Raw genomic sequence first — 11,710 nt, 5'->3', positions numbered from 1 at the left:
CTTTGAAACTCTGAGTCGGTCTGCCAGTGTCTCATTTCTCTCTTACTGTGTTTGAACAAATTGTCAACCCTTGACAGAAACCAAAGTGCCAAAAAACATCTTGATAATCCAAAAGAATTTTAGGTGAAAAATTCGGTTGACTGTTGCTCCCCATTGCTTCCATCAGAGTATGAGTGAAACCAGTTTCACATAGGGCCTTGTAGGCTGGCAGAGACTTTTCCCCATCATTTGAAAACTGCATTTTTATATTTACTCAGGTTAACTTTGTGTAATATTAAAAGTTGTTTGATGAGGTGAAACAAACATTTAAAGGTGAGAAATATGTAAAAAAAAAAAAAAAAGAAAGAAAGAAAGAAGAAAGAAAAGAAAAGAAAAGAACAAGAAGTCAAAGAGGAGGCAAATACTTTTTCATTCAAATTCAAATTCAAATTTTATTTGTCACACACACACAACCATACACAGTATGACATGGGGGTGAAATGCTTGTAGCTGTACAATGCCCGACCATTAAATGACAGAAGAAAAGTTTTACAATATTTACAATTTACTACAAAAATTTACAAATTAACTTAGGAATTTACAGTAAAGAATGTGCAAATAGCAGAAGAGATTATAAAGATAAGGATTATAAATTATAGGAATTATAGGATTATAGGAAATGTGTGGTGGTGCGTGTGGTGACGTGTGTGAGAGTCCAGTCTTATAGTGACGTGTTTGGGAGAGTCCAGTCCTACACCTGGTTCAGGGCCCGAATAGCCTGGGGGAAGAAGCTCCTCCTCATTCTCTCTGTTTTGGCCTTAAGGGAGCGGAAGCGCTTCCCAGACCTCAACAGTGAGAAGAGTCCATTGTTGGGATGGGAGAGGTCCATCATAATCTTCCTAGCTTTGGACTTGCACCGCTTGGTGTAGATGGACAGCAGGTCAGGGAGCTCTGATTGAATGATGCGTTCTGCCGAGCGCACCACCCTTTGCAGATCTCGTCTGTCCTGCTTGGTGCTGTTCCCAAACCAGGTGCAGATGTTTTTTTTTTTGTTTTGTTTTGTTTTTTTGGCCTGTCCCGTTTGGCTCTTTTGCCATCAGAATTGTTGTCTAAAGGCAAAGAAAGATGCCCAATGGATTTACTTTACCAAACTGACCATCCCAGCCTTGCCGTAATGGTCCATTTGATTCACCTTTTATTGTTTATTTTATTTTCACTTACTGAATACGGGACAGACTTGACTGGGGGAAAGAAGGGGAGAAAGAAAGAGGGAAAGAGAAAAAGCTGAGAAGAGGGACGGGGGAGAAGGGCAAAAGACAAAAACCAACAGAACGGGCAGAGAAAAAAAAATGCATATATCAATCACCTGGATCACCTGCTGAGAAAGAAAAAAGAAAGCAAGCAGAAGAGAACAAGAGTAATAGAATAAACAACATCACAATGATATATGGGAATATGACAGTAAATACTAAATGTTAAACATTATTGTGCAGCACATAAGATCAGGTGCAGGAGTAGAAGTTCTTGAGCACCTTCGGTGGCAGATGGAAGTCTCTAAGTCTTCTGAGGAAGAAGAGACGCTGACGGGCTTTCTTAACCAGGGTGTTGATGTGACAGGACCATGACAGGTCCTGAGTGATGTGGACACCCAGGTATCGGAAACTGTCCACTCTCTCCACTGGCGTGCCACTGATGATGAGGGGTTTGTAATTCCTCGCCTGCTTTGTAGTGAAGTCCACGATCAGCTCCTTAGTCTTGCTGATGTTTAGGAGGAGGTTATTCTCCTGGCACCAGGTCTCCAGGTTCCTAATCTTCTCCAGGTAGGCCGTCTCGATGTTGTCGGAGATCAGGCCCACAACAGCAGTGTCGTCAGCAAACTTGACAATGGAGGTGGTGTCGGATGTGGCTACACAGTCATAAGTGTACAGTGAGTACAGCAGGGGGCTTAAAACACAGCCCTGAGGCACTCCAGTGCTGAGTGAGATGGAGGGGGAGACTTGTTTTCCTACCCTCACTGATTGGGGTCTGTCTGTGAGGAAGTTGAGGATCCACTGACACAGTGATGAGCTGAGTCCTAGATCCGTCAACTTGGTGAAAAGCTTAGAGGGAATTATTGTGTTGAATGCTGAACTGTAGTCCACGAACAGCATCCTAACATAATTCCCTCTGCCAGTGTCCAGGTGACTCAGGGATGTGTGGAGCAGGTGAGATATGGCATCGTCTGTGGAACGATTAGTCCGGTAAGCAAACTGAAGTGAGTCGATGGTGGGAGGAAGTGAAGAAGTGATGTGATCTCTCATGCCATTATACAGACAAACTAAGTGCTGTTGAGCTTTAGGAAGAACTGCATGGGAGCATGTTTGCGTAGGTTGATAACCCTTCTCCGTAAGCAAATGCCTACCGAAACTGACACAACTGCACAACTCATATTAACAAACTGCCACAAACATCAAGAATTAGCTGAGTAGACTGTTTCAAAGGCCACTATGACAAGAAAGAAACAAACTTTCAGCCGTAACACAAGAATTCACACACTAATTACAACACAATAATAATAATAATAATTAATAATAATAATAATAATACTCACACAAAAGGACAAAAATCAAGTCTGACCAGATTAAAGTGAAAAAACAGATCTGGTTGTTTCAGAGCTTAACTGAAAATGTGATGTTTGATAGTTAACAAACAACAACAGAATGTGTCTAAATTATCAAATGTAAGTGACGTAAAGTGTTTATTACCAAAAAGGGGGACATTACATATGTAGCACCTAAATAAACAGAATTATTTTGCAAGTCTTGATTGTGCCTTGGCTCATTTTGTGTATGTGTGTGCTGCTGGAGACATGTAACATGTTATCAAGAACAACAAAGCTTTAAGGGTAAATGAAGAGCAGCCAGGGAGGAACAAAGGAAGACAAATTGTAGAAAGAAAGTGGGAAGTCTTGAGAGCCTGCTGACCCTGATCCAAGTTAATTTGCCAAGTCATACACTGAGCTGATTAAAGTGACCTCTCTCAGCAGTGTGCTTCTCACAACTTCATAATTATTCTGTCTGAAATTGATCAGACACTCTATTACTAAATTAGAGGAAAACGGGGGAATGGAGATGTCCAAGTCCATTGTTTTCACTGAATCTCTTCTGCTTGAGTTCAGGCTCGCTGAACACAAGCTAATTGCTCTTTTTATTATTTTGCAGGGACACAAGGCGGGTAACAGTCTGTCCGGGCCTTTTTGTAAGATGATATAAGTGTAGGACTTGACTACTAAATAACAACCATTCAATCTTTCATCCTTGAATCTAAATCCAGACTCACTGATCTGCATCCTATTTTCATCTTTATGCCATTCTGCTTCTCTTTATTGGTGCCCATGTGTTTATCATAGTCATTTAAAGGAATGTGACTGATTTTGAAGCTAGTTTAAGTCTATTATTATATTAGAAAATCCACATGCTATTGATTGTAGCCTGTAGTATATGGAGATGGCCACACAGTGGCGCCACTTTATAATTATTCACAAGAGCTCTGGGGTAACTACAGTATTGACTTGCTAATTAGTTGTATCAATTCTCATTGATTGCTTTTGGATTTAAATCCATAGCAGCCTGGTAGCAGAGCTTAAAAAGGTGTGAAATAAGAAAAGTGTCCTGAGGTGTTCAGTAAGATTAACTCAGTGCCCTGTACGTCAAAGGAAAGTCAATATGAGTATGTGAAACTACTCCATCTGGCACTGCATCTCGCAGTTTGTCTTCAGCTTACCTTGATTTTAGAGGGAGACAGTAGTTTTCCATTAAGGACTTGGGAGTGTGGAAAAAAAAGAAAAGAAGTGATGTTGTGTTTCAAAGTAAAATTACTTTACTTTAAATTAAAAGCATCCCTGTCAGTTACTAGCAAGCACTTCGATAAATAAAGCCACACCATCCTTTATAAACAGTCACAATTTGCAGGCTGTATAACAGTTTGGCATCTAGCCGTAGTTGTTAATTGGAATTAAACTTGGAATTAAAGAGTACACAATCTCCCTGAGAAAGGAAGTGGAATTGAAGTGAACTTGTGCTGTACTTGAGTAAATGTACTCTATATATTATATGTTTTTGTTGTTATATTATAGTCAAATTTTGAAAATGTAATCATGTATAAAATGAATTTAGCTGTTACATAAACAGTGAGAAGTAGCACCAAAAAAGACAGCAGTAGAAAAAGGCTACCTAAGCAGTAAGGGTAAAAGGAAAAATCGATACGGCATAGCATCGTGATATTTTACATGGCAATGTTGTACAGGAACACCAAATATCAAGATTTTCTCAAATAAAATGTAAATACTGTGGGAATATTACAAACAAGAGAGGTCATCTGTACACACCACCACCCTGAGACCATGTCAGTGAAGTAGACTTACATTTAACTGCCTCAACTGAAAAACCATCGAACACTGGACACACTTAGCTCGACAACCCAAGCTCCTAACTCTGAGCAAGTTAACAGCTCAATCACACGAGTAAAAGCAGGGCGGCAAGATGCTTGCAACTACAAACTCTATCTTATTGCAACATTTACGGCAGGTTTTAGTGTTGGTACGCTCATTTTCTCATTTTCCAGCAAAAACAATAACTGAAGAGGGATAACTTTATCTTATTGGACAAAATCAATATTGACAAATTTTTAACTCTGAGGCCATAATTTACACTTGGAAAGGGGTGATAAATCCTAATATAGGTTAATTCAATATTCATCAACATAATGTTACACAAATGTACAAAACCACTACCTAGCAGTTATACTGTACTTCACAAGATGTGCTCAATTACCCAGCTTCTCTCATAATGCAATGTAATGTAACCGTTACATTTTTTCACTTTCACAAAGTACACAAACTGCATTAAGTAGAAAATACTAATACTGTGCTACCCATGTACCCTGTAAAGTTAGCTAAAAACAAATCGAATGGACTGACATTCTGTTTATTTGCAACCTATAAACACCCTCACATGGTAAGCATATGACACATTATTTTCAGGGGACTGCTCTGTAACGTGCTTCTTTTATTAAAAAAAATGTGTCAGCTATAAGAAACTGAAGACTTTACGGGCCCAAGCACACATATTTCCAAAGAGGTTAATCGGCTTGATCAGACTGGGTGTGAATGGCTACTCTCTGGCATTCAATGGTTGAGCACCGGATGCGATATATCCGCTGTCACAACAAGTGCTCTGCCGCCCCCCCCTTCAGGTTGACGCCACATACAGCGCAAATCCCGACCTCTCCGGAAAGAGAGAGAGAAAAAAAAATCACACTCACACGCGAGGAAAAAAAAAAAGTACTTGCAAGACGTTCTGAACGTCGCGGATAAAACACACGGAGTGAAAACTACCTGTAAATGGGAGGTTTGTCGCCTGCTTCTCTTCTCTAGTTCCAGTCTTTTTCTTCTTTCCTTTTTTAAGTTTGCTAATAAACTTTATCGTGCGGCGGCTGTTTGAAGTTATCGCGTGCTTTAACGCCTCGTGCTGTTGCGCAAAAACATGGGATTTACATCTTAGCGCCGCTTCTCCCGAAGGAGCGCTCCGGCTGGAAGCTTTGTCAATGGATTTTACCGACGGTTTTCCCGACTGAAGTGTTGCCGCAGGGAATACTCGCCCCCTCAACTTGGATTTGTTTCACCTAAACGGGGGTCTAAAAGTGTCGCGAGCACGGTAAGTGTGACCTGTGTAGTTTTTATTCTTTTTTTTTTCTCTTTTTTTTAACAATACGCATGCTCTTGGTTGAAGCTTTGGACTAACAAACTTTGTTCCCCCTCACAGTTTTCTTAGCTGTGGTTTTGTCACTCCCGTCCTTTAGGGTTGCACTTGGCTCATACGTGCACTGTTATGATTTTAACATAGCTGCTGGCTTAGTTTTGAGCTCATTATCTTAGTCACCCTTCCCCTCTTAAGTTTATAAGGTCCCTCTTTCCCTCTTAACTTCTAAAATTAGCCACCGCCTTCCCTTTGACTAATGACTCATTTAGCTTAATTGTTCACCTGACCGCTGGTGTCTGGTTATTAGGAAGTAGCAGTGTCCAAGTTGGCACGTGTTTGCTCATACGTGCACCCACAGTTTGCACTGTTTCCGTCCGCTGCTGCGAGCTGTCCGCTTAGCTTTTCTTTCTTTTAAACGTGTTTTCCGTGCCGCACGCTTGCATGTTTGCATTATAAATCTCATGCACACAGTGGCAAGGCGCTTATCGGTTGCGTATCAGAACCCGCGCGAGTTATTGGGCTTTCTGGTTTTACTCAGCATTCAATTCTTTTAATGTCTTTTTTTTTTTCTTTTTGGCTGATGCTCTGTTTAGTTTTAGGAAGCTCGATCCTGTCACAGAGCTCCAGCTTCCCTCCCACTGTCACAGACTCCTGTGTGGAGGCGTCTGTTTTAACCAGGCTTATAAAACCAAAAGAACCCAAGATATTCCCAAAGATGTCCCACCATACACAAAGCCTCTGAGTGTACTCCCACTTAACATGGCCTCTTTCTTTGCTCCAAACTTCTTCTTCAAATCTTGTCACTCATCATCTTTTCAGCTGTCTAACAATGTAAAAATGTGCTCGAATGGGGAAGGTTGCTGCAGGCCATTTGCCACTTGCCACAGGAACAAACAAAAGCCGTTCCTGTATTGTAACTGAAAAGAGGGGTGGCCTTGGTCCCTCCACTTCTCAAAAAAGATTGCATTTAAAAGGTAATTAGCACGAGCACAAGAATCAAGACCTTTTTTTTTTTTCGTTTTCACCACCCTATCACTTTGGTGTGAGGCAGTGGTTTAAATGAGCCTGTGTACAGAGCACTTTTGTTAATACATTCAAAGGGAAACTATGGCTGATCTGGGGTGAGTATCCAGTAGTTGGGAAGTCGAAGCTGTTGTATTGGTTTGCTTCATCTTAAACTCTTATTAGACACTGGTGCTCTTTGCTTTGTTTTTGTTTGTTTTTTTTGTTTAATAGAAATGAAGTTGGTTTCCTCTCCTCTTACATGCATTCTTTCATGCGCTTCAACTCCTCGTTTGAGTTATCAGTTTGACCCACATCAGTCTTCAGTGTTTAAAAAGAAATGAACTTTGATCATCAGAGTATGCAACCTCTAACGATGGAAATGTTGACCCTGTGAGAGACGGGCGTAGAAAATGTGAAACATGTCATTTGACACGTAATTTACCTCTGATGTTTTTGCTGTGTCAGACGATATTTTGACTGTTGGCTGATCGTGTTGGTTATTGGAAGGTTAATAAAGTGAAAAATATTTTTTACTTTTCCTCAGCCAGTGGTGATGTCTTCTAACATCTTATGATAGAACGACAATTTCAGATCTGACAGTTGACTACCAAGCAACCGATTGGCTTTTCTGAGTATAAGGTAAACAACCGTCATAGCATTAATTGATGTATTGATGCTGCTATAATCTGGTTATTTTAACGTTTTGCCTTCTAAAATAAAGTTTAAAGGTAGAAATTGCACATCGCCATGCCCCGAAGCTCAATCTGACAGATTAGTGATGCACTTATAATAGGCCTAATTTTATCAGCCTTTTGACTGACATAAGCAACAAAGCTGCTGTGATGAATGATGACCTGAAATGTTTCTTCATGTCCAATAGAAGAGGATGGGAGGGAAATCTATATTTTAGTATAAATATATTTTTTAAGATCACGATTTACCTGGAAAAAGATTGCATTTAAAAGGTAATTACGTACCTACTATAATTAGTAGGTGCGTTACTAATTATAAAGCTTATAAGGGGTGTCCCAAAAGCAGTGTATTAATGATAACTGATACATTATAAAATGTACAATTTTATAATCTCATGAATAATTGTGTAATTTTCTATAGGAGTGTTTAGACCTTCTTGCCGCCTGCATTGGTACATTGAGTTTAACGAAGTTAACAAAGCTGTCGTTGAATTTGTCTGCGAGCTTTGTTTTTATTGGGGTTTTTTGGTGGGTGGGGGTTGTGTTTTTTAATAGATACCACAATATAGTGAATTTTTCCCATGCATATAGTACGCAAACTAAAATGGCCAACCAAAAGAGTCATCATTTGAGAAACTGAAGTTTCAGCCATTTTAAGCCTTGTTACATGCCAGATCGATGACAGGAAGCGTGAGCGCTGCAGCAAGGGTCTGTGGTAGGACTTGTACCAAGGGCAAGATTCTTCATGTTCAGCAGCATGACCTCACAGCATCAATTCATTACCAGCATTGCATAGCTGGTATTAACTTCACCTCGTGTGTCTCAGTCCCCATTGCAGTCTGGGCGTTTTTCACACGCATCCAAATGCCTGTTTGACAACTTGTTTTAAAGACTCATTTTAGATGAGTGTGTCGCAAAATAACAAATTGTGAGTCCTTGTAAGTCAGACCTTCAGGATAGTGTTGTTCTTTTGTTGTTTTAAGCAAATTTTCTCTCTTCAGATATGGTGAGTTATTGTCATACATGCGAGAAAACAGGAAGTTTTCACAAAATAGCAGCCGGAAAGCACCTAAATTCAAATATCAGAGGCATAAACGTAAGGTCTGGGAGTGGATTTAGATTCAGCTTTGAGCAAACAACCTTTGGTTATCCTGCCTTTTGAGAGCAGACAAAGACTCGCTTGTGATTCAAAGGAAGCCTTCATAAAATTGATTCTGCAGGCCCCAGCAGACAGCAGCTAGTGACTTAAAACATTACATCGACTGTGCGATCTAACAGATCTTTTCTGCCACACTGATGTGTTTGTTAGACCTAATTTCCATAGTGGTGCTCGTACTGACATCGGTTAGGATTTGCATGGCATAATTTGCATGACGTGCCACTCCATACGGATATAAACTGTGTGTTTCTTTGACAGGACTTCAGATGTGTCCCCTGCCAGCCACAGTGGCCCTTCAGTCACGAGATGTTTTCCAGAAGTCAGAACGACAGCGACGGGGGAGGAGGGCAGCGGGGGTCATCATTGAACCGGCCAGCGGGTACACTGAATGACGAAGGGAGCTCTGAACCACGGACTCGGCAGACTGATGACGGTCCTTCAAATCCCGGGTTGAACAAAGGACAGCTGCCCCATACTGAACCAGTGCTATCTCTGGATCAGATTAGGATAACTGGGAGTAGCAATGAGTACACAGAAGGGCCTACTGTTGCCCAAAAGTCTTCAGGTACTCAGGATACATCACAGGGCTTAGGAGGCAGTGGACAGCAGGAGACTCAAAAAGAGAGGCCTTATAATCTCCGCAACCTGCACGGAAACTCTTCCACGCCGGGTGCTATGCAGTCTTCCAGTGTAGACGACTCCCATAGCAGCATCAGGACCAGCGTGGGAAGCGTTTCTTCAGACCAGAGGCTTATCGGCAGCCCAGAGAACGGCGAACAGATAATCAGAACACAGCCCAAGCGTTCCGAACTGAACTCAGAGGAGCTGAAACCCCTGAATGAGGAGTCCAGGCCAGTAGTGGTGATGACGAGCAGCAGTGTCAATAGAAATCAAGGTAAACACTCGGTTAGGTGTGAGGACTGCGGCCGATGTCAGTGTTCAGATTGCCGTCGCCCACGGGTGCTCCCTTCCTGTTGGATGTGCGGCCGGCGGTGCGTGTGCTCAGCAGATAGTGCAGTGGAGTACGGGACATGCGTCTGCTGCATAAAAGGCCTTTTCTACCACTGCTCCAGCGACGACGAGGACACGTGCACGGACAAGCCATTCTCGTGCACGCAGTCCCACTGCTGCGTCCGCTGGGTCACCGTGTCGCTCCTCTCCTTGTTCTTGCCCTGTATCCTGTGCTACCTCCCGGTTAAAGGATGCGTGGCAGTGTGTCAGTGCTGCTATGACAGAGCCAAACGACCCGGCTGTCGGTGCAAGAACTCAAATTCAGTCCACTATGAGGATGTCCGGAAACCAACGTAGACGTAGTGTGTGTGTTGAAATGGAGATGGATGGAATGGCTCTACGCTCACTCAACTCGATAGGCATGTAGTTGTGTAGATGAAAGGTTTTAATAGAGATCTAATAATGCTGTTGTGCTTAAGGTTTTGTATTTTTCATCTAGGTTATTACAATATCTGCTGAAAAATGGCCTTAATATGCTGCCTTTTTAAAGTGGGCTCAGAAAAATCTCTGTACTAAAGGCATGGGAGGTGCATTCACTCACCCTAGCATTAGGAGTTTCACTTGAAAGGTAAACCAAAAGAAGCGCTCGACATTTAAAGGTATGAAGACATATTCAACTACTGTCTTTTTTTCCTCCTTTTTTCTTAATGTCCTGAAAAATTTGTTCACTCAAGTGCCCTCGTTGTTTTATTGTTATGAGAGGCCAGCAGATAGTGTCTTCTCTCTTTTTGTTGTTTTAACATTTAATACAACTTGTATGCTAAGAACAGATTCCTGTTACTGACTGTAAAGTTTTAATTGCAAATGGTGTGCGTACGTCAGAAAACGAGTTGAACAGATGTTTTATTTTTGTACATAATACTTCAACTGGGAAAAGTTTTCTGCCATGCCAGAGGCACCTTGATGAATCCATACCTAAACTAATCAGCCACAACATTAAAACCACTGACAAGCGAAGCAATGATGTCATTGCAGTATAAGGTTTGCCCGGGAAACGTACCGCCCATTTAAACGTTGTTTACGCAAAGCCCCACCCGGGACAGGGGACAGTGTTCCCATCACACTTCATAAACTGCTCAGGAACGATTTGAAAGAACACGTTAAAATATCCCAAACTGATCAGAAACAAAGTCACCAACCCACAACCTATGACAGTGTCCCCACTGCCAGACACAACATTAATCACAGTGTTTTTTAAGAAAAGGGAGACTGGTGGTTTTAATGTTTTTGGCTAATGGGTGTATATGAATCAGATAATTGACCTTTTGTTTGCTTGAAATTTTGTTTTGCATTCACTGGAATGTTTCTTAATCACGTTTATGTAATTTACAAAAGAAAGATCTTATCCCTTCTACTTGTAAATTGTACAGTGACCTTATATGAAAATTCTATTTTCATATAACTTTAAATATAAAGTTAAAACTATATATTTATTTGAAGGTTTATTATTTTATAATGATAAAATATTTATTTTGAGAAGGCATCAATGTTTCGCCTCTTTGTGGGAGAAGGGGTCACTCTGTAGTCACTGCAAGATCAGAGATGACCCTGTACGAGTGTCAAAGCTGGATGAATATTTCACTATGGATTAGGAGACAAATATATTAACGTTTGACATTAAACAACCCTGAAGTCTGACGGTAGTTGTTCCTGTTTTTGTGTGTATTGTTCCTGTTTGTTGGTGTGTTTCTCACTGTCTGAATATGCTTCTCTTTACTGTGGCATAAGAGCAGCTCCGTTTCATCTAGATTTACACTTTCCTTCATATAATTTAAGGTGCACATTCTCAACATTTTTAACTGAGCCTCGGCACGAAATCCGAAGCAGGGCGGTCATTAACCGGTGCTTTGGAATTTTCCCCACAACGCAATCGCTTAAATTGTTTAGAGAGATCAAAACCGGAAATGGGAACACATTAACGTTCACCTCATTAGACAAAGCCTCCGGTAAAGCCCGTGTGTGCAGGAATGCGATCGTCGCCTCTTTTTCATCTTCTAAAGTCGAACGCTCCACCTGTGTTTTTGCAAATATGCGTTCATGTAAGCCTGCTATTACGTTCTGGCCGGGCTTCAGGTTTGTTTCATGCAAGATCCACAGGAGCCTGCAGATACTCAGTCCCCTATTTT

At 41.3% G+C, this 11,710-nt stretch overlaps 1 protein-coding gene across 3 annotated transcripts; it reads left to right on the top strand.

Moving 5' to 3' along the window:
* The first annotated feature begins 5,028 nt into the window (after positions 1-5,028).
* Positions 5,029-11,235, top strand: spry2 (sprouty RTK signaling antagonist 2). 3 transcript variants are annotated; one of them, XM_085398904.1, is made up of 3 exons: positions 5,029-5,672; positions 7,267-7,361; positions 8,832-11,235. In XM_085398904.1, exon 3 carries the CDS (start codon positions 8,880-8,882, stop codon positions 9,879-9,881), a length of 1,002 nt encoding a protein of 333 aa, XP_085255030.1. In that variant the 5' UTR covers positions 5,029-5,672; positions 7,267-7,361; positions 8,832-8,879; the 3' UTR covers positions 9,882-11,235. The 3 variants fall into 3 exon arrangements, with proteins under 3 accessions (XP_085255030.1, XP_085255029.1, XP_085255031.1); XM_085398905.1 differs by lacking the exon at positions 5,029-5,672 and adding an exon at positions 5,705-6,838; XM_085398903.1 differs by lacking the exon at positions 7,267-7,361 and having other exon boundaries at positions 5,036-5,672; positions 8,832-11,234.
* The last annotated feature ends 475 nt before the right edge of the window (positions 11,236-11,710 follow it).

This window comes from Rhamphochromis longiceps, linkage group LG23, assembly GCF_057381845.1.
Source record: "Rhamphochromis longiceps isolate RC_006_pf linkage group LG23, R_longiceps_female_GT1.1, whole genome shotgun sequence".
Classification (NCBI taxonomy): Eukaryota; Metazoa; Chordata; class Actinopteri; order Cichliformes; family Cichlidae; genus Rhamphochromis; species Rhamphochromis longiceps.
The sequence above is the reverse complement of the archived record's forward strand: the minus strand, read 5'-3'. Positions and strand labels throughout refer to the sequence as shown.